We start from the raw sequence: 23082 nt of genomic DNA on the forward strand, positions 1-23082 counted from the left end.
TGTCTCCAGGAAGGCATTTAAAAAAAGTGGTGGGATGGTCTGCTTTTTTTTTTTTTTTTTTTTAAGTTACATAACAAATATGAGTCTCCAGTTTAGAACAGCAGTCAATTGCTGGTAAGTAATAGTTATCAGATACCACCTCATGACAGTGCCCATGTTCCATATTGCTGGTGCATCTCCAATGCAAATTAATAGATATGCAAAGAAAGCCCAGTGTCATATATGATCAGTTATACTGTCAAATGTACTTTTATTTCCAGTAAAGTTGCAAACATACCAGAGCCTGGATTTTACTCTGAGCCTGAATTTAAGGTGACCTCTCTAAAATCTCATATTCCAGGAAGAAAATTGAATACAAGTTTTCATTCGAGATAGGTTTGCAGAGCATTTAGAAAAGATCTTTACGTAGCATTTTTGATTTATTAACTTTATTTTTTTTATTCTCTAAATTGTTAGCCAAATAAATCATCCTAGTTTACTTTGATAAGCTTCCAAGAATGTGTCTGTGCTTTACTCAGCACTGGTAGGTAGGCAGCTGCCTGCAGGGACCTGACTTAGGGCTGTTCCATGGCCACAGGGAATCTTGGCCAGCTCCTGAGGGACAGTGAGGCCTGACCATAGCAACTGGAATAATTATGCCCTGGTGCCAGCCAGTACACGGGTAGGATTTTTGTAAAGCTGAGAAGAACATGTGAGGTATCATTGTCTGCCAGAATGTATATGATAAAAACAGTGCTGCCACCACTGTGCTTGTAATGTACGTGTTGGACCTACTTGGAGTCCTGGCCACTCTGTCTTATTTTGAGGAGGAAATTTTAAACAATGCTCTAGTCTGGTTTGACTTGAGTAGTTTGTGTCATGGTTACACAGCATGATTAATTTTTTTTTCTACCAGCTAGAACTGGGAGCAAATCATGAAAAGGTAGAGATGAGAGACACCTATAGAGGTCACCTAGTTGGTCGCCAGCTCTGGAGCAAGATCATCTCAAAGGCCTGCAATAATGTAGACTCTGTAATCTATTCCTGTACTTAAAACCCAAATAAAACACACACATACCAAGTAAAATAATACTAACCTGGTGTGTTTCTTGCTTAATTCAAATGCCTTTGTGATGGACAGAGCAGGAAGAACATTTTGTTTTTTCTCTTTACGTTCTTGGAAGGTGTTGTCTTGTTTTTCTTCCTCAGTTTTTGCATGTGTAAGACAGATAATCTTCTTGATGCTCTCTAGGCTCCAGCTAATTCTACATCTGCCTTCACCTAGGGTGGCATGGGTCAAGGGCAGTGCTTCAGATTAGGCACATAGATGCCGAGAATTTCTATCCTGCAGATGCAGCATGTTTGTACAGCTCAGTCTCACTGCCTTTTATCAACAGGAATGCATTGATTTATTCAGCCTGTAATTCAGTGTAACTGTTTTTCTCTCAGCATTTGTGATCTATAGTCCCGATATATAGATATTCTTGATTATACCTAACTGTATAATCTGAGGCACCTACAAATAAATAATTATTTTTTTAAGGCTTGTTTTCTATAACTGTTAAACTAACTAAAATAAAAATGCAGCTTGACAAGCATACTGTCTTCAGACATTTGAGCCACTCAAATAAGAATAATGTTTTACTTGGGCCAGAGCTCTATGGGATTGATTTCTTCTGGCTTTTTAGGTAGTGAATATTTAATCTTTATATTTGTCTAGTGTGCAGTTTTCCCATTATCCTAAAGCAGTTTCACCTGGGCCACAAGTGATGGTCACTTCAACATCTGTTGATAAAAATATTTTTTGTGTGATTTATTGCTTAAGTGGGTGTTGATCTGCTCACAGACAGTAAATGATCAACAACTACCTGAAGTGATTTTTGCATTGTGGGGTAGACTCACCAGATGTTAATCTGTGCAGCTGTTTGGTTCTTTGCTACCAGGGAATGGCAGGGTGAACAGAAGGGGCAGGAAGACAGCCTCATCAGAGACAGTGCAGTCCTGTGATTTATGCAGGGCATCTTGCCCAGCACTGGACTGCTAGAGGATATATTTCCCTGCAGCATTCGAGTGTGACTTTAGATCTGCTTGTTTTTAACCTACTACAAGGAAAATAAGCCTTTTAACCACTAATCGTATGTCCCTTTCCACATGTGTAATTTCTAACTTGATACTGGGGGAGGAAAAAAAAGCCAAAACAAAAAAGGCTGAATATTTGTTATCTAAGGCTTCTTGTTTAGTTGCCTTGTGCTCTGAGGGTAGTGCTTGAGTAATAGCTGCAGCAGGGCTGGTGAGCAGGAGGGAGTAGATCTGAAGCTGCTTTCAGGTTATTCAGAAGAGCAGCTCACTGATAAACTACAGCTTTCTACAAAATTTATTCTTGCACGTGCAGAGGGAGCTTTAGGTACTTTATAAAAAAAGTCCTCAGAATTTTTGCTGCTTTTCCTTAGTGGGCTCCAGGATTTCGTGAGAGGTGCATTGGGGAGATTTTTACACCTCCAGACTCCTGTTTGGCTGCAGGCAGTTTCCTCTGGGCTTCCTGCGCAGTGGCTCTGCTGGTGGTTTCGCATTGTTCCCCACTGATGACTCAGAGAAACAGGAAAGAGATCCCCTGGTGAACAAAAAGCGCAACCACCAAACAGGTGCCTGTATTCTGGTGCTGCAGAGGACAAACCACCTCATTTTGGACTTTTTCCCTAAGATTCTTATCTGCAAGTATGAGACTCAGGAGGAATGGGTCATACACGCTGAACGGGTAAGAAAGAGCCTGCATCCTCTTTTGAAACTTCATCATTAAAACCATGTGAAAACAGAAGCCTTTATTTTCCTTTCTAGTGACGGGGTACATGAAATAATGGCCATGTCTTTTGTCTCAAAAATAATAGAGGATCACAACATAGGAAATGTGCAGCTTATTTAGCTTGATTTCTTCTGCATCTTGTTAGGTTTTCTTTTATAGTGTGTGCATTTCATGAGGGCAAGTTAGAGTTGTCTGTATGTTAAAATGAGATGGATCTGCTCAGTAAAGCCACGAAACATTAGGAACTCTGTGATTCCCAAATACATGCCTGTGGTAATTATTCTAAGTATTTTCCAGCTTTTGATACAAAAAAGAGCTAAACTCATTAAATGTGACACTCCCCAACACAGAATACAAATTACTTTAAATTTTGCCAGTCTGAAAAATTAAAGTTTTTACTGCTTGAAACTACTACTGAGTTACTTTGCTAGCTTTGTGGTTTTAAAAATACTGGTTTTATTTCTCTCTGATTTCTGTTACATCTTCTCAGTAATAGATAATATACCATAACTGGAAAGATAACTAAATATTCCTTGTTCAAGGAATTTTATAAAAATTGAAAATAGAGAATTTCCAGGTGAATTTTTTTCTTTTTTTTAATAATTGCTTTTGATTTTTACTAAAGCATTTTCTTTTGTGCCTTCATACAATGTAGGTTTTATTTCTGAGCACAGCTTAGCTGGTCTGAAGAGGACTCGTACTTCCACTCGCAGTGGTAATTGTTTACCTGCAGCTGGCAGGTGACTTGACAAATGAGGAAAGTTGTTAGTCTTGGATTGTCACTTTATTTAGCTGCCTTTACCCCTCTGTAATGAGTAAGTGCTGCAGCTGCCTTAGTGCTGTGCTCCTGAAAAGCCCAGATGTGTTTCGGATGTGCTTCAGAGTGCAGCTGTGCAGACTAACCCACGCTGCCTCGTGGCTTTAAACTCATGGTCCATGCTGCAGCTGAGTGGCAATCACTGCACAGGAGAGGCAGATCCCAGCCCAGATGGATTGGGAATACTTTGGCAGTGCTGTTCAGCTGGGCTGCACTGGTTTTTGCCTGCACTGGTTTGCCCAATGCTGCTTAGAAGGATCATTGCCAATATATGTTTATATTTGATTTTTAAATATTCCAAAATTTGATTTGGATTAGGTTTTCTAAACGTCAAAGCAGATGGGTGTTAACATCTTCCTGTCACATCCTTAACATTTTTTTGACTGTAATAAAAATGCCATTATCTGACTGCGTACAAGATCAAACATAATTGAAAGTTACTATCTTACAGTGTTTGGTTTTAAGCTGTAGATGAATTTGTCCCTCAATGGGATTGGGTTTGTAGTAGAGAGAGGCTGAGAATATATTCTCATTAATTTGGCTTTTTTGCAGAGGTTTGTGACCCTTGAGATACTATCTTAGAGAGTCAATTAAGAAATTATGCTGAAAAGCAAAAGATAATGGATATTGCTTATGTTAAAGGAATTATTTTAGACTTTAGTTACAAGAAGCACAATTTTTAATTGTTTTGAGTTTTATTTAAAATGAATGCATGGTATAGAACTTCAGGGAAATCTATTGTGCAAGATCACCCTGTGCATCTGTTCTGCCTTGTTCTAACTTGCGAGGTGATGCATAATCATTTTAAGGAATTTCACTTATTGTGGCCCAGTGTGTACCTGGCATTACATTTTACATCCAGCATTTAACTGGAAGTGTTGTATTACAGTGAGTAAAACCAGTGGCACCCAAATGCTTGCATGAAAAAGAAGCTTCAGCTGTGAGTTTGTGGGAGACTTCTATATTATCTGATTCTAAGATGCTGATCTGCTGTACTTTATTAAACAACAGATGCTGAGGAGCTGATTTATCTAATTAAAGAAATTCCTTTTATGTTTATCTCTTGCCTAGATGGTTTAATAATGCAAGGTAATGGAAAAAGAGCTTCAAGTATGTTTTCCTGTTTAGCCTAAACTTTTGCCATGTCAGCAGAAAAGCTTGTTTTGATCTTCAAGGGTTTTTGTTTGGGACAGCGCGTTCCACTTGTCAGGTGGAGAGTCACCCTGTTGTGCAGGTCACTTGAGGAGAGGGGAGCTCATTGGGGTGGAATGTTATAGGGCAGATAGTTACTGTGGGAGTGCTCTTTACAGTAAAGTGCATGAAAACTTTATTATTAAAAAAAAACAAAACAAAAAACCCTCAAACAAACAAAAACCAACCCAAAAACCAACCAACCAACCAAAAAACCCACAAACCAACCCAAAAAATCAACAAAAAGTAAAAAAACCAAACCCCAAAACAAACATGAAAAAAAGGGAGTTGTAAACAAGGATGTGTAGCAAAAGTCATTGTAATAATAAGTTTTTTTCATGGGTAAGATTTGGTCAGGCTCTATTTGCAGTTGTAAACTCATAAAGGGAGAGAGAGATTGCAAGGGGAGCAAAGAGACTTGAAGATATTTTCCAACCTAATACCAGCAAAAAGCTTCCCCTGCCTTGCTTTTCTGCTGTTCCATCACACCTCACTTGACACTAGAGTAAGGACTGTAGAAACATAAATGGGAAACACAACAAAAACTCAGAGTTTCAGAGTGATTTATAGGTATTCTTCAAGCAGGTCTCACTGGACGTGGACATGTTTGCTCTTGCTTGTTGAAGTGGGTAATGGTTAGGCTTGTGGAGACAGAGGGATCAGGTGCTGAGATTCAGCAGAGGACACTGAGTCAGAAGACCCACTTTATCTTGCTGAGACTAAGGTAGAAATTTTACCTGCCAGCATCTCTTTGACTGTGTTGTTGTCAGCTTTGCCGTTGTGTGCTATCCTGCTGTATGCTGATTGTATTTCTTTGCATTGCAAAGTTTCTTTTTATAAATGATCTCTTGTGAAGGTCATCTTAGCTTGGGAGAGATATTCCTTTATTTGCTTGGTGCTGAAAAACGCACCGGCACTGTAATCATTGCAGCATCAATTTTTTTCTCTTTGCAATTGCTATTTCTTCTTTTGTCTTCTCTTGTCCCTTTACCATTTGGAATTAGTGATACTCAGTATAAGTCTTTGCAGGCTGTTAGGGTGTCAAGTAACAAATATTGTTTACTTCACATCTGTTTCCTCTTTTTCTCCTCTCTGACGACTTGAGTTTAAGGAAGGGTATAAATCTAAGCAAGCATTTCACAAGATATGACCTCAACACAGCTTGAACTTTGGTCATGTGATGTAAACTTCCTGTGTCTCTTAGATCACAATGTACAGGGCTGTGCATGCCTATAATCTTCATAGTGGTGCAGACCTTTTGGTGTCCCTGCACAATGGCCATGCCCTGTGCAGGAAGGCTTTGCTGCAGTGGTAAGTAGATTGTCACAACATACAAGCAAACACCTCTGTTGGACACCTGGCAATTTGCTGACTTCCCTCCCTACAGCATAGGGAATGCTGACCAGCAGTATTCTAGTATTACCTAGACCATTACTGTACTTAGAATAGTATTCCTACGAGGTGAAAATTGCACCCTCACTGGGCTTTCTGATGACCCTGGCCAGAGAGCCACATGATGATTCTCTTCTGCTTGTCATAGTAATTTTGACAAAGCCAAGTGGCCACATTTGGTCTGAAAGTTCCTGTTAAGAAGCTTGCCAACTGTGTGAAGATGGCTGTTAAAACTGAGCAATAATCTCTGCAACTGCACAGTGGCCACCCCAAACCTCTGGTAATAGAACTGGAAGGCATGTGCAAGAAATTATTTGCTGAAACACATGTGTAGCACAATTTAATTCATTTTGATGTTTATTTAATAATTTTTATCTTCTCATCATTGCCCTACCTGACTCTACACTGCTGAATAACTGCTGTGTGGCATGTTTTCCTGGGACGTGAAGTGCCAAAAGAACATAGCTAGATCATAGCATTAAGAAATCTAGTGGGGGTTAAAGCTTTGAAAATGCACTATTTGTAGTTTAGCACCTCAGTGCCTGTGCCGCTGGGGAGCACTTGCTCAATTGTCTCAAAAAGTTTGTGTTTAATTTGTGACGTTGTTGCATCAGTGTTTCACCTGAGAGTTCAAATACTTTGACATCTTCTCAGCGCTGCCCTGGGCCCTTGTGAAAAATGTTCTTTGAGTTCCACTCTGCATGGAAGGGATTTTTTGGGGGGTGTGGTGGTTTTTTGTTGGTTTGGTTTTTTTTCTTCCTGCATTCATCTTGGGTCTGTGTGTACGTGAAGGCGGTTATATATTATCACAGTCAGACCTAACCACACTCTTGAAACAAATTCAAGTTGGATGGGGACAAAATACTTTGGAATATCTTAATGATTAATGGATGCTCACTGACTGATAAAAAAATATTGGCCCCAAGATGTTTCCTCTTCTCCAAGTCACTGCTTTAAGCTAATGATTTTTGATTTTTGAGCCAAGCACTGAAATTGAAAAAGAATTTGTTTTTCTTGTGTGCTTCCGTCTTGTACTGACGTAAAGCAAGCCAAGGAGAGAAAGTAAACTCTTATGTTTGTTTTGCCCAAAAAAGTAGAAATCGGAAAGGATATAGTAAGTCTGCTTCAGAAGGCCTTTTTATTAAGTCTCATTACAATTGCAGGAAAAATATCTTTGAAGATTGTGACAAACAGCTCATGAAAGCCCACTGAAATAGCTCGTCTGGCAGACTGAGGTTAGTATGAACACCCAAATATCTTATCTGAGGAGAAGCAGCTGTTTGAACTGCTTTACAGTCCTCCCAAATTACCACATTTTCTGTGATGAAAAAAGCGTAAATCTAAGGGTAGCAGTACAGACTGTTATCCTTGGAAAGCACAGGACAAATTTATTAGATCAGGGCCAAAAATGTAGATTATCCACTCCAGGGTTTTTTTTTTATTCGGAATCTATTTTTTGGAGAGTAGTCTTTAGAATGCTTTATGATGTCAGAAAATGCAAGACAATGTGCAAAATGCCAGCACGCCTGACTAGAGGTATCTTAGTAGTTTCTTGGTCAGCTGTAGCCCTCTCCTCATTTGTAACTTAGTTACAGGTTTACTCCTCCACTTTCTGAAGCTTACAGTGTTCTTCATTCCCATGCCTCAGTTACAAAGTGAGAGGGCTTCTCATATGTCATTAAAATGCCCTTATTTTGCTCCTTTTTGGAGGAGGGTTGCTGCAGTGTGTGCAAGGGATGGTGTTTCAGTAGTGTTTGGATATAGACAACTGCGGCAGTTCTGACTGCTGGGTGTGTACAGAGGGAGAGCAGTCCCTGAGGACAAGCAAAATGTGGCAAATACTCTCATGCTATAAACAGCAGAAGCTTCCTTTATAAAATATTTTGCTCGAGTCTCTCACTCCACTCCCCTGCACCCCATGTTTACCATTACTGCACAGTGACAGAGCCAAATGATGGGGACAGGATCCTGGTCTCACACCGTTTCCCACACGTAGAAAGGGTTTCTGACTGTTTCTGGCCACTGCTGCCCCACTGTGCTGTGAAGGCTCATTCCTGCAGCTTCTGGCTCCTGTGTTCTTCCCTATGCTCTGCCTGAGGGAGGTCCCATTGGTTTTACTGTTGGCTCTACTACAGGAACAGCATGGAGAAGTTATGGAGCCATCAAAAGCTGAAGAAAGAGGGTGATGATGAATGCAAGGGTCCTGAAAGCTAAGGGCAGGACTGACAGTAGTCTCGCTGTCACCCTGTGGTGCCAATGCTTACCGTTTGTAGCAAGTCCACGACATTTTTACATTATTTATGCATCCTGGACACTCCTGCTACTGTCTGTCTTACTCTATATTTGCTAAGTTTGAAATACAATGCAAAATACCAAACCACTTCTAGAATTGTAATTCTGGATCTTTGAGTAAATCTTCACCTTCAGGAATGGTGTTTGTTTTATAGAGTTTTGGGAGTATTTGTTGGGATGGGGTTTTTTTTCCCCTATAACTATTTAAACTATTCAGGCTGAGAAGATTGTAGAAAGTAGTTTGTAGAAAGCTGGGGGTTGTTCAGTCTGGAGAAAAGAAGGTTGTGTGGAGAACTTACAGCAGCTTCCCAGTATATGAAGGGAGCCTACAGGGAAGCAGGAGAGGGATTCTTTATCAGGAACTGTAGTGACAGGACAATGAGTAAGGGGTTCAAACTGGAAGAGGGGAAATTCTCTACTATGAGGGTGGTGAGGCACTGGAACAGATTATGGGGAGCTTGTGGATGTACCATACCTGCAAGTGTTCAAGGCCAGATTGGATGGGGCTCTCAGCAGCCTGGTCTAGTGGAAGGTTCTCTGTCCACTGTAGTGGGGTTGGAACTGGATGATCTTTAAGGTCCCTTCCAACCGAAACCATTCTGTGATTCTATTGCTCTTTATATTCAGCCTAGTTGTGCACATAGGATTTGTCCTACAACACAAGATTTATGATCTCACATGTGTTTTCTTTGGGATTTTTTTGCATGCATGAGCATTCAAAAGTATTAAGTATTGAGCATTTTTATATTCACTAACAATATATGTGTAAAGGCTTAAGCTTCAAGCCTTATATGGGGAAAGTATTATAAATGTAATGTTTCTAAATAAAAGATATCATTAGAACTTGCACTGTGAGTCATTGTTATATTAATAGTGTTATTTCCAAATATGGATTTGGAACTGGGCCTTTTCCATGGTGAATGCTGCAGATGACTTACAGAAAATAAGTATTTACATTAAGTATCAAATGTTTTTTTGGGGGGGAACCTCTTTGTCAGCCCATTATACAGATCACTGGGGCATATAGTGTAAAATAGTTTTACAATGTAATACTGAAACTGCAGTACTCTCTGCCAGTTAATACTTAAGTATCATATTAGAAAAGTCTTTGGTTTTTTTTTTAATATGAAAAAGTGATTAAGACTCAGGCTGTGGCACAGAAGTATGCTCATTTTGATACATACTCTTAAAACTGTCCTGATCAGTTTGTCTCCCAACTTTTGGAATTATTTAAATCAAAGAATAATCTATAGGAATAAATGTTCATTCTCATAGCTTATCTACATGCAGTTAGCAGCAGCTCTTCATGGATATTTTATTAGTCTCTACCAGAAGCAAATATTTAATTCAGAACTCCAGAATATGCTGTTGCATGTCTTGTGTGTGTGTATTCTTTTCTCCCTCTATTTTTTCTTTCTTTTTTTTTTTAATTCCCCCATAGTATATGTACTTAATGGGAATGTCTCACCTCTTGATATAAAACAATGTTGTGACACAGATTCAAGAGAACTGTTATCCTTTGTCTTATACAGAATCTCAGGTGGTAGGAAGTGCTCATTTTAGGATCTGAGTATTACAAAGATGTTCCATTAACAATCTGGGGCCAGAACAGGGAACAACAAAGCACTTCAGATGCCTAATTTTTAAAATTTTTTTGGCACTTTCTCTGCTACCTCCTCTCTCCATACAAGTAAATTGCTTTCTGGAGTATGTGCTGTGGTCAGGGCTTATAATGAAAGTTGTATATATGCAGGGTAAGAAGTACCCACTAAAACTAACCATATAATTTACCTGTTTTACACCAGAACTACGAACAGCCAAACTTATAGTTCATTAATAACAACTAGGGACAGTAAATTAGCTATCAGCTTTTATACCAGTTACTGTGAATTGCAGATACAGAAGCTTGATATGCAATGGACAGTTTATTTGTGCTTCTTCCCCCTAAGGTGCTCTGAGGACTAGAGGTTTTTAATGGGTTGTTGCTGTGAAAGGATACTGAATAATTGTATTAAATGTAGCCATTCAAAAAGCATTTTTCAGTGAATTCAGGCTTTCTATTAAAAGAGAATGGGAGCACGTTTTCTTCCCATGCCCACTGTCAAATCATACCTATAATAATGATGATGTAAATTGAAGTTTCTTTCCTTGGAGCTGTCTTGGGGGGACTTTTAAATATGGCCCCCTTTAAAGCTAAGGAAGAAAAAGCAACACCAAAACCTGTTAATAATTTTTTCTCCAATTCCCAGAGCTATGTCTTGCCAGCAATGCAGCGTACACCATCACTTTGCTCAGTGCTGCCAGCTTAGCTAAAAGAAAATGGGAATTCTTTAACTTCTCCTATGTGGGAGAGAACAACAGCGATGCCAAGGGGTGCTAAGGATTAGGAACCTGATGCATTGGGACAAGAGGCTCCTGCTGAATGGAAGGGAGCTGCAGCAGCACTGCTGCTGACTCTCTGTGCCTGTTGGGTTTATTGGCTTGGGTGCTTTATTTCACAGCAGTCATGCAGCTACATTACTCAAAGGTGTTGAACACATTATTTTTCAAGACAAGTGTTTGCCTTCCCAGTCAGTTTTAATTATGGGTGTATTCAAGATACAGTAACAAGGCATTTTCTGCAGGTCATTTAATATTTTTTTCATTATAATTTGATTTCAAAGAGCTTGTGAGAGGATTTTTGTAATGAGTGATGGCTCACAGAACACTGAAGAGGTATTATTACACTGACTACATATTTAAATATTTTTATTGGGTTAAGTGCTGAGGTTTGTAATATGCTCAAGACACTGCATTTAGGATTACTAAAAACAAATCTTTTTTTGGTAAGCTCTAAAAGGCTGTTTAGTCTGACCTTGACAAGCACAAGTTTAAGTACCTGTGTAGGAACTGAAAGAAATCAGGTTTTTTGCAGGTTCATTTAATTTTTTTACTAAAAAAATTTTAATTTCTCAATGGCTAGACTACAATTTTTGAAGAAAAAGAGGTAGATTTCCATGCAGACTAGCACTCTGAGCAATACTGAGCAAGCTGGATGTTAGGTGCTTCCTGTGAAGGTGAATAACATCTCAAACTTAGTGTGTGATGCAATCAAGTTATTTTAGGACTTTTTTCTTGGGTAATTCATAACAAGTGGTGTCAAACCAACATCTTGGTGGTTTTTTTTCCAGTGGAGAACTTTCTTTCTGTTCATACTAATTCTTTTTCTGTTACCAATTTTTAATATGTGTTTCTGATGCACATGCGTTCAACAAGATCCATCTTTTCAAACACACTGATTAATTAACAAGTGACCTTCCTAGAAAACCCACACACATTTCTGTCCTAATGATTTCCCCCCACCTTGCCGCCCCGAGCTAAAGACAATATTACTACTGATTTGTGGTTTCTGAAGTGGAGGTATAGAACTTTCCTGTGCTCTGGGGAGCTGTATTCTCCACTTGAAACAGCATAGTTTATAAAACATAGATAAAAATGTCTAGCCACTTTATAAGGCTCATAAGAATGAATTAACTTGTACAGTTATTGGAAAAGACATACTTACATTCATTGCACTTATGTAAAGTAAATAAAGTCTGTACAAGGGTCTCACCACCTGAAAATTCAGGTAAAAATAACTGATTTTTACGTTTATGGGCAAGTCTGCATGAAATATAAATACATTTCAAAACAGCAGCACCAGGGTGAGTAAACATTAGTAAGCCCAGCCATCCTGTTGCTTACCTTACAATAATTACTGGTCTGCATTTGAAGAACGAATCTTAATGTTGCCAAACTCCACCTTTTTCCTGCCCAGTCTGTATGTGGGAGATTCTTTGTAAGAATCTGTTTCCTGTTTCCCAGACAAGGGAGGGGGAAAAATGTGTTTTCTCCCTGTTCTGAAAAACAAAAGCCAGGCAGTGAGTGCGTGCCCATGGCAGCTGCCAGCCAAGCGAGAGCCTGGGGACAGCTGCAGCCTCCTGAGAGACCCTTGGCTCGGCCCTCGTGAAACAGCCCCTTCTTCCATGCCCATCTCATCAGGATTTACTTGCACAGTTGTAGCAGACAGCAACCGGCCAAGAGGTGACAGAAAGAGCTGGATATGTGGTTTTTATTAGGCCACTTTGACCAATCTTTGAAATGTAGAAAAATTAACATTATTTCCCCCCTTTTCTTGCAGGCTCTTTTGCCAATCCCTTGTTTTCAGTTTTATGGATTAGTTTTTGTCACAGGCTATTAAGCTTTGAAGAGCGACTTTTACAAGGAACAGTGGCAGAGTAGGAATATGTGCTTAAGCCACATAAAAAGTAACTGTAGCCTTCTCCAACTGCAATCCTAATAAATTTGTAAGGATGGTAAAAATGCACAGGATAGCAACAGAATTATTCTTCTTTTGACTTGGAGGAGTATCTGTAGGTGTGGCAGTTGTTTCTCCAAAACCAAGTCAATTAGTTTAGATTTTAACAGCTATACCAATTCTGTCCCATATTCTGTGCACCAGAGTAACTTCAGCCTTTTCCCACCTTAGATTTTGAACATTATTCCTATTTCAACATTCCAATTTAAAGTAGTACAAATTGAGGTGACTGTGTTTTCAAGTCAAATCCACTGCTACAGTTTACAAAAATAAATTTTATTATTACGGAGGCGATTTCAACCAACTTAGATTCACATCTCTTCTTGATGCTCTCCTTCTAAGTAAAAAAAAAAAACACATAATTTTGCTCTTTGGTGGAGAACTGTGCAGTCAATCACCCATTATGTGATCAATAGATAGAGTCACAATGGTCAGGTACAGGGCAAATAGTAGTGTGTCACTGTGTACTAGAAAAGTCCTATGAATAAGGTCTCCTAAAAATGATTCAAGAAAAGCAAGGGTTTGGGTTTTAAGGGAATGTGGTTGTGGAATTATCAGTTCCCATTTTTCTGTTTTGCTCTGGAAAGGAGTTCTGTTGTGTGTAAGTTTGCTCTGGCCATCAGCTCATATACTGACTATAGGAGTTCTTAATAACATTTGGTGGGAGGGAGAATGTCTCTTACTGTTTTGGAGAAATTTAGTGGACTGAATAAATAAGTTGAGATTTTTATATTCTACATATATTGAAAATCTGTATAGAGTAATAAGTTTCCAACTTTGCTATCATGGCACTCAATAAAAAGGGAATAGAAAGTCTGCATTTCCAGTAATGTATACACAGAATAGTTTATCAATAGTAAATCTGATAAGTACTTATTCTGCTATATCATTCTGCTCTATAGCATGAATAAGTATGATAATGATGAGGCAGTTTGTGCTACAAACTATGTTGCAATACAGGTTAAGTATTTTTATTGTCGTGTTCTTGAAAACTAATTGTAATTTTTCTGCTCCCCTGTAAGTACATACTGGGATATGGCAATGCAATTTCAAAATAGACAACTCTCTGAGGATTAAAAAGACACAAAATGTTTCAGACCATGCTTCATCTCATACATAGGAATGTAATTCCCTAGTTGTCCCAAATACATACTTCAAGCTTCCTACACATTTCAGGTTTCAGACAATGCTCAGACTTGATTTTCTTTGGTTCTTACTGCTTAGAATGATCTTTCAAAGGGTGGTCAGAAAACTGCAGGACTGTGAGGAGATTATTGGGTTTTGGTAATCTTCAACCGTGGTGAGCCACAACCACTGTTTTCTAACAGTTCTCTGATACATGAGTGTGCACGTCTCCGTAAGTCCCAGTCTTCTATTTCTCCAAGTGTTTTCCTGTGTTCTTGAGCACTTCTGACTTCCTCCAACAGCAGTATTTAACACCATGTCCTGGCAGTCTGGGTCAGTGGGACAAGTAGCTACATGTGATATTGCTCTTGTATGATTTTATCACTCTCATTTAGGGGAACTGATCCAGGTGCCCCGTTGGGTTCTTTACAAGAATGTCACTCAATTTCACCCCTAGGTCTGAAAGCATGAGAATGTGAATCAGGTTTTGTTTCCTCAGTGTCCATTCAGCCAGTTTTTGAACAGCATTGTGACTTCTGGATTATTTAATATTTGTATGTGTACAGAGCAGATGTTTGTTGCCTTCATGGAAATGCAAGGCTGTTTGTGAAGGGTTACACAAGTAGAACAAATGCCAAGCTGCTGAGCTATTTCTCACTGCCAGTCTGTTTCTCTTAAGCAACAATCTGCTAATGGAAGTTGCACAAAAGCACATGTCTACAGTAAGGAGGAAAATCTGGCTTCCTTTGTTACATGGTGAGAGAGCACAGGCTTTCAGTTTTTGCTGGAAACTGATTGTCTGGAATTAGAAATGAGGCAGTAAGTGAAGCCCCGGAGAGGGTAAACTGCAGCTTTCACTTTTAGCAGAGGTGTAACTTGATGAAGTTGGGAAATGTGTGCAAGTTCTGACTTGCATAAATCTTGGGTTTCTCATCCGTCAAGTACCTCAATGGTCTTGAGTATATGGAGTATGTTTATGGGGAGGGTGAGGGTGGGTCATGATTTCCAGCAAGTTCAGGTATGGTTGGTTATCTTTCCGGAGTTCTATATGTTAAAGTAGCATTTTTTTTAAGTGAAATGAAGGACAGTATTGAAGGAACCAGGGGGCACAACTTACTTTGGGTTCCCTCACTGTTGCTCTCTGATTATGTTCCTTGTAAGGGATGGGACAAGGCATTTTCCCTGTGTAGAAGAAAGGAAGAATAAGGAAAGCAGTGGAGACAGTGGGCAGTAAAGTGGAACTGAGTGGCTTTCCACACTAATGGTCACATTAGCAGATGATGCGACACAACTCATTCAAGTTTCAGGCTGTATCATGTTCTCAGCTCCTTCTACACTATCCCTTGGGTCAGATAATTTGGCGCAAATCAGTAACTGCTCAAGGGTATTCAAGGATTACAGTGGAAGCAGCACAGTGATAATTTTATGTGGAAGGAGGATGTAACATTTTTCATGTGTGCTCTCTGTTTCTTACGACCTAATTTTGAATGACCATGCTGTAGCTTCCATCCCTGTGGTTGTGGAAAGAAAGGGGGAGAAAAAAAAGCGATTACAAGAAAAACAACCTTTTTTTTTGCTTCCTTGAGGTTTTTAATCAAAGGTAGCACAACCCATGTGGGATGAAATTATTCTAATTGTTACTAACCTGATTAAATATTTATAAAACAAGAGTTATATTTATAGCTCTTCTCTCTGGATAATGTAAATGAATTGATGATTTAATAGCTTTTTCTTTCCTTGATGAAATAATGAGAAGTAGCATTCTTTCTGTTGACTTAGGATGCAAATATTCTCTGAACTTCTAAAAGTTAGAAACTCAAAACATTTCAAACTTGCAACAAGTTACTTAATTTTTTGGGGGAATGGAGATCCAGATGAAATTTTGTGTACTTCTTCATCCCTATTAAGATTTTAGGAGAGCTCCAGATCTTTTGAGCAGTTACACTTGGACTGTTTTGAGTAGGCACTTCGATACCTTCTAAATTAGAAAGGTGGAAAAGACCTGCAGTATTTAAGGACTGGAAAAAAAGTTTTATAATAATGAGGCATAAGGAGATTTTTTTGTTAATTACTCAGAAGGTCAAGAGGTGAATATAATATCTAACTAATGAAGTTTGAAGAAAGCTGTAACAGAGAAAGGATGGCAATCATAATTGGAAATGCGGGTGTTAAGGAGGTTTTAAATATTCAAAGGATGCTTGGCTTAACAATGGATGTGATCAGCCATTGAAACAAATTACTGAAAAATACTGAAAGGCAACTTCTTTGTCAAATACACAAATTGAAGCCTTTTTTGGGAGGTGTGCTTTAAGCTAATGAAGCTTTGGGTTCACTACAGGGGTAACTAGGTGGAAGGCAGACAAGAACTGAAGGCTGGTTCTGACCCCAGAACTGCTTTGGTTGCTGTGATGTGCTGGCATAAAGTGTACCCAAGCATCCCTGGGTTTGGGAGCTCATTCTGTGGCCTGGACCTAATTGTCCTGCTTCCCCAAAGACCCCTGGAAAGAACCTCTGGGCATGGGGCAGCCACCCTGCCTGGGTTGCAGCAGGTAGGTGGCTGCATCATCCCCTGCACGTGCAGTACCTTCGATTTGTGCAATCCCAGTAAATCAGGCTTTTCAGGGAAGCACTGGGTAGGTTCTGTGGTGTAGGAGCCTGGCATGCCACTGGAGGAAACACGTGAATCACTGGGTGGAAAAGTTGGGCGTTACCTGTGTAAGTCTTGTCACTGCTCCAAATATCTTCTGGCGTTGTTGGTTGGGGTATGAAGAAGGTTTTTGAGAGTACACCTGCACTGGAACAAAGTCAAGTGTACTTATTGGCAAAATGTGTTAATTTTACCAGTATAGCTTGTTTTACTTGGACAGCTCAGAGGCATGGGTGAGAGGTGACTTTAAATGTGTGTGCAGAGCACAGGTTTCCTCAGAAGTGCTGTGTCTGCAGTAGCAGCTCTTTGCTAATTTGCTGTATTTGTGTAGGCAAATACCATCTTCAGTCAAAAAAATGTCCATTTTCATTGTGAAGTAATTAGGGATATGTAAGCTGTAAAAACCATAGTGGGGACAGAACTTTTGACTTTTATCTACAAGGTTAAAACAGATCAACTCAACGCACAGAAGGGGCATGCAATGCTGATTATACCTGACAGATATTGTCTCTATAGGAAGTCTTGCACATTTTGTCTTGTCTTTAAAACTACTGTCCCCCAACAAACCATTATTGGTGAAGACAAAGCAACAGCCATGTGAGGTGAAAGATCAGAGGAGTTGTGCATTACCTGCTTGTTGCTAACAGCTGAATCCATGCGACATCATTCCTTCTCCACCTGGCTGTTTAAAAGATAAAGTTTTATCTGAGGAGGCTTGTTTCCAAAGGACTGTCTGAATCCTTGGACAATGAAGCATAGTTACTCATTCCTTCTCTTTGGTGTGGGAAGTAAATATCTTCCTTTAACACTGGACCTTCTCTGCCCTGGACCTTCCCTTTTCCATCAGGCACAGAAAAAGGATCCGATGGGTTGCGGAGAGGCCAGGGGTTACAGGGCAGTGGGTGTCTGTCCCTGCCTGGATTGGCAGCAGGATGTGACTTCTCAGTGGTATTACTTCTGGCTGTTGTATGTTTTGATGTGCATGCACCTTGTGGCGGATATGAATACTGACTTCAGCTAGGTGGATTTTTATAATTTTCTTTATGAATTTGTACATAGGGGACGACAAGAAACAAGTTCCCTCATACGAGAATTGCCATACAAGCAGTATAGCTCTGGTTAGGTTCCAAATATGCAAGAATGAATATTTGCATATGCAAACAAAACAGAGTCTAATTTGTAGAATAAAATATTTTACTACATTCAGAAACAGCAGTAGCAATGTTTTGAATGTTGTATCATTAAACCAAAAAGTATATTGTTTTATGATAAAATAATTATTTTCAAAATTTTCATTTAGTTGACCATTTGTTCTTTGTATAAAAATTGAACATGTATTGGGAAGAAAATAAGGAATTTGTTTTACCTTGTAGAGTTAGAATACCATGCCCATTTTGTTTTAACACTAAACCTGTAGGGGAGCATTTGAGAGCAGAATATATTCTGTATTTTAGCACCTTTTAGACCAAAAAATGAAACACTGAATTCTCACATATCATCAATCAGATATTTGAATATGGACTCAGCATACCGATGTTAGCTTTTGAGCTGCTAAATTCCTAGCTGTTGTCTCTTCTTTTAATGTGACTTGCTCAAGTGTGGTTACCCTGAACTCTCTGACTCTTTGTCAGAGATATGTCTAGAATTAAAATTATATAAGGCTGAATCTGTTCAGAGGAATTTTGCATTGTTCATCTTCCTGGTCAACATATGGAAGAGCTTGTAAAGCTTTGATGATGTTTTCAATAATCTCCTATGTTTCAGTTTTGCTGCTTCTGGTTAGTGTGTGTGATCCTATTAATACATCCTATTTATGCTTTTGTCAGCTGTGCACACATTCATTTTAACAAAACATCAGGAGAATCTCCTTGATGCTCTCCTTCTGTTCAATACACATTTAGAAGTTAATTCTTTTAATGAAGATTTAAGGATTTTTTTTAAATCAGCATGCCAGTACAGAAAGTTAGGCAACTGTGGTAAAGACAAGGGAAGAATAACAGTGAAGAAAGCTGAAGGAGAAAGTTAAATACTGGTTTTATAAAATTAATAAAAATAAAACTACTGAAATGAAAAAATAGCTGTTGCTTTACTAAAGTAAAAACAATAAAAAGATTGATGGTTATGCCTAAGTCTGGGTGTGTACATGTTTATGTAATGTGGGAAAAATTTTCTAACATACTAAGAATAGTGGTTAAATGTTTGCCCTCTTGGTAGTATTCTAGTCATGATGCAATTCTCAGCAAAATGCACTATAATTATACAGGGAAGTTGCTATTTGCATAGTAGAACACAGTGTATTTTCCCCAGTTTCAAACAATTTTTAGAGCAGAACGTTGAAAGGGAAAGGTTCACTTAATGTGTGTTGGAGCACATTTCCTTGATACACATAATGTTCCTTCCAAGTGTAGAAGTAGCTCAAGATGCAGGATGAATAAATCTTCTAGTGTTCACTTTCACCTCCCCAGTGAGAAGCCTAGAAAAACGTGAAAATGCTTTAGGTATTGTGTTAGCACTGGATTTAGGTAAAAAATTGATATATAAACATATATATATATATATATATATATAAAATAAATATCTATATATAATGTCTATATCCCTTACCTGCCTGTGCATCCTTGCAGTAACACTGCAGCTTCCATGCATCTTCCAATTAATGAAGCAATTTTCATCAAGCATTTGCAGATGTCTTTGCCATGTTCACAGTAATGGGATTTCTCAATAGCTAAGTAGGAATTATGATGTTTGACATAATTACCCATTGATCCTGTAGTCTCAGTACATATTGATATTGACAAAATCCTGAAAGCAAGTAGTTTAGGAAAAGTGTGCAAAGCAAGAAATGCAAAGTGTAGATTATAGTAATTTCTTTGGTTTTAGCTGTGGAACTGGGGAAGAGACTTATTTGGTAAAGTTCATACAGAATAGTCTTGGTACACACAGTAGTATCCTTTCCTCAGTTTCTGTCCAGTACCTTAAGTGTGACTTTTATTTTGTCTGAGAGCAGGCAAAGCTAATTTTCTTACTGCATTACTGAAACATGACAAATGGCAATCTTGTCTAACCAGAAAAGCAAAGCTCTTCTGTCAGCCAGTGCTTTTGTTTCCTAGTAAATAAACATTCATTCAACAGTTGTAATGGACTATGGGGAAAAAGGTGTAAATGTAGCCATAGAACAAATTCTAGGCAAACTGGAGATTTTAAGCAAGACAGCATCAGAAAAGCCTCTAATACAGCAGTGTATAGCAGTTTGGAAGACAATTCTGTTATAAGTAGACCCTTTAATGACCTCTGTATGCTTCCAGGAGGTTTTTTTTAAAAAAAAACAGCTTTAAAATACTCTGAGCCTAAAATGAAAACTTGTGATGGTTTGAGATAATTCAAGTACTACTTCTGTTTTGTATTATCTTTGGATAAAGAAGTGATATTTTCCATGAATTTTCCTCTTTTGGGTGTTTCTTTGGGTTTTTTTTTTTACTAATGCCATAATTTGCCTCTGTGGCTTAGCTTGCTTTTGAAGAAATGTTAGTTAGAAGCAATGAACATGGAACAACCCAACAATCCTGTGTACACAAGCTTTTTTTATTCTACCAGCTCCTCATTAAACTAGGCCAGTGCGCTTCCAGAATATATTAGTGCAGAGCCTGAAAAAACATGTATGCTAGCCTTAACCTCATATTGTATTCTTCTACCACTCTTTGTCCAAATCTGTCCAGAATTTGTAGGAGAGGATTGGTCTCAAGACCATATGATCATGTTGGGTTTTGTGAACGCTGGAAGTTCTATGCCATCAAAGTATTCAAATCAAATGGGTAAATGAATAGCTCTGAAGCCGTTTTCTTCTTCAGAAAATCAGAGCATGAAAACTGGCTGTGAAAACTATTTGTGTAAGAACTTTTAGGAAAACACCAAGTAGGCTACTCATGCTGTGCAGTCCTGTGTGGCCATAGCTGTATAAGTATATATGTCCCTCATGCAGCAGAGCTCTCTTGCAGGCACAGCCAAGACTCTGCTGTGAGGGTGCTGTGGGCTCTTGTGTACAAGATTTTTGCCATAGCCAAGTGTCAGGAATTGTCCTATACAACTTCAAGGTTTTTTCCCAGTAAATTTGCAACTCTCTCATTCAACATGCTGAATAAGAATTGTTAATGTTTTCACATGCCTTGAAATACTCAGCAGCATGTGAGGTTTGAGGATTCCTCAAAGGCAAGATCTTCACGTTTTAACTTCCCCAAGTGTTTTGGAACGCAGCAGTGTAATCTGAGCTGTGCCCAAGCCTTGGGGTGTGTGTGTGTGTGAATCCCAGTGTCCATCTCCAGCACACGCTTTCGCACGCACGCTGACCAGACAGGTTTTACTGCCCAGCTGGGAAGGGCCCCTCCTCTGGGCTGAGCTGCCCCAGTGCAAGCACTGCTTTTACTCATGCATTTGCTGAATGCCTGCTGGAAAGTTCTTCACCAGGATAATAAATTAAAACTATTTCAGGTTGTAGGTTAGGAACTTTATGACATTGTTTCCATGGCTAAATCTGTGCTGGCCTCCTGTTGCTCTCATCTGTGCTGGGCCTGAGCAGTATTAAGAAATCAAATTAGCTTGGATGAAGCACCTCTGTATTGAGTGTGGAATGCAAATGTGCACTGGTCTGGGTGTGAACCAAGTTAATTTTGTGACGTCTGGATTTTGTGGCCCTGCTCTTCAGAAGTAGTAGCTAAGAAGTTATTCTCTAAATGCCAGGAATTACAACAAATACTTTCTCATTACATAATGTAAGCTCTGTGTATTATATTTTGTAATGCATGCATGCCTGGGGAAAAATCTCATAGAATAAATTTCATGCTGATTTCATTAATTGTTTTTTTCCTTGTGCTGTCATCTAAATGTGACATTACCAGATAAAATAATTTACTGTACTGAAATGAAGCCATTCTTAAGTACAAAAAAAGAGGGAAACTTTTATTCCTTTGGTGTCTCTCCATCTGTCTGGGAAAATGCTGCAAGTTCACTCCCAGCATCTCCCCTTTTTCCTTCTGTGCCTTTCCCACCCAAGCATAGATAGTCCTGACCAATAACAGTGCTGCCACAGATACCCTCCTTTCCTGTGCTGATTACACCTTTGACTCCTTAGCCTAGAGTTTTGAGCCAATTTGCAATTAGGATTTTATTTTCTATGCCATATTTACCCAAGTCTGTAGAAACAGTAGTTGTGTTGTAAAATTTACAGGGAGAGTTCTGTATATATGTAGCAAGTACTTCTGAATATGTTAAACAATCCCTGGGGAGAACTTCTTAGCCAAGTTTTAGAAGTTTTACCTCTTTATATGAAGCTTGAGGTCCAGTGTATTTAGGGGAGGAAAAGAAAAGGAGTCTTTCATTTTAGCTTTTCTGTATCAAATGCATATTGCATTAATGCTTCCCTGGAGTGCAGCCTAGCTAAACTTTAAAATTAGGGCAAGAAAAAAAAAAAAAAGGTAAAATGTGAGATTAAATTGTCTCTAGTTTTATCTCTGGGAAGGAACTAACAGCAGCTGCAATGGTAGAAATTCAGCATCTCAATCTTTATAATGTACCATAAGCACCCGTGCAGCCCATCAGCAGGTACTCTGCTTAATAAGGCTTCTTCCTTTGATTTGGTGAGATGCATGTGTTGAAAAACATTTTTGGGCAGTCAAAACGATAAACGGATTAGCTTCACTGGCACACCTTCAGTTATTTGTGTTTCCTTCTCACTTTTTTCCCCACAGAAAGAAAAAAAAGGGATTTCACCCTTGCTGAGAGAGATGTTACACATCACTCCAGCCCCAGTGTTACCTGGAGCTATTACTAGGCTTTTGCTAAGCACACTTTGTCTCTATGGAAGACAGTTTATGAGGATGATGGATTTGAGCTCTTTATTTGCAAATATTTTCCAGTTTGTTGTTCCTGTATATAGTAGTGCCAAGTATATTGTTTTGCAAATTGGAACGAGGGAAACCCTCTGCCTCCTGAGGCTGTGCCATAGTGGTGTTTTGCTCCACTGGAATGAACTCTGTTGGAAAGGTTCTGTAGAGGGACTGCTTCATCCTCACTGAAACATGGTGCTATAGGATGGTGTACAACAACTTAGTACATAAAGCAAAGAACCTTTGCAGCTGAAAGTGGGGGAAGCTTTAAGCAAAATGAAGTAACATTAGAACTTGCATAGTATTCAAAATAACAATAAGAGAAATTATTTTTATAAATAGTGGTACATTTTCAGGATTTCTACAAACTGATGTCTGAATCTGATGTTTCGCTCCAGCTCCATGGCAATTCTTTGACTCAGAATGTATTAGCCACATACTTGCCTGAACAGCTGCAGAGGAAACAAATGTCCTTTCAGTGTGTGTTTTCAGAGGGCTTCTGTCATTTTAGGTGGGCTGACTCAGGAGGACTGGCTGAAATGCAGGTGATAAAAATGAATTATGTTTTCTATTTCAAATTACCTCTCCATGTAGAGTCTGAGTGTGATTATCCCATCCTTTATT

At 38.9% G+C, this 23082-nt stretch overlaps 1 protein-coding gene across 2 annotated transcripts in view; it reads left to right on the plus strand.

Annotated features, from left to right (window-relative positions):
- The window catches only part of MOB2 (MOB kinase activator 2), a 109130-nt gene that overhangs the window by 52073 nt on the left and 33975 nt on the right, over nucleotides 1-23082 (plus strand). Inside the window, exon 1 of one of the 2 annotated variants that reach the window (XM_058863568.1) lies at nucleotides 2682-2734. The exons of the other annotated variant lie outside the window; for it this stretch is intronic. Coding sequence (XP_058719551.1) covers nucleotides 2697-2734 — 38 coding nt within the window. The 5' untranslated portion in view covers nucleotides 2682-2696. Of the gene's footprint in view, nucleotides 1-2681; nucleotides 2735-23082 lie in introns of those variants that run through there. 2 annotated transcript variants of the gene reach the window in all.

Source organism: Poecile atricapillus, chromosome 1 (genome assembly GCF_030490865.1).
Source record: "Poecile atricapillus isolate bPoeAtr1 chromosome 1, bPoeAtr1.hap1, whole genome shotgun sequence".
Lineage (NCBI taxonomy): Eukaryota > Metazoa > Chordata > Aves > Passeriformes > Paridae > Poecile > Poecile atricapillus.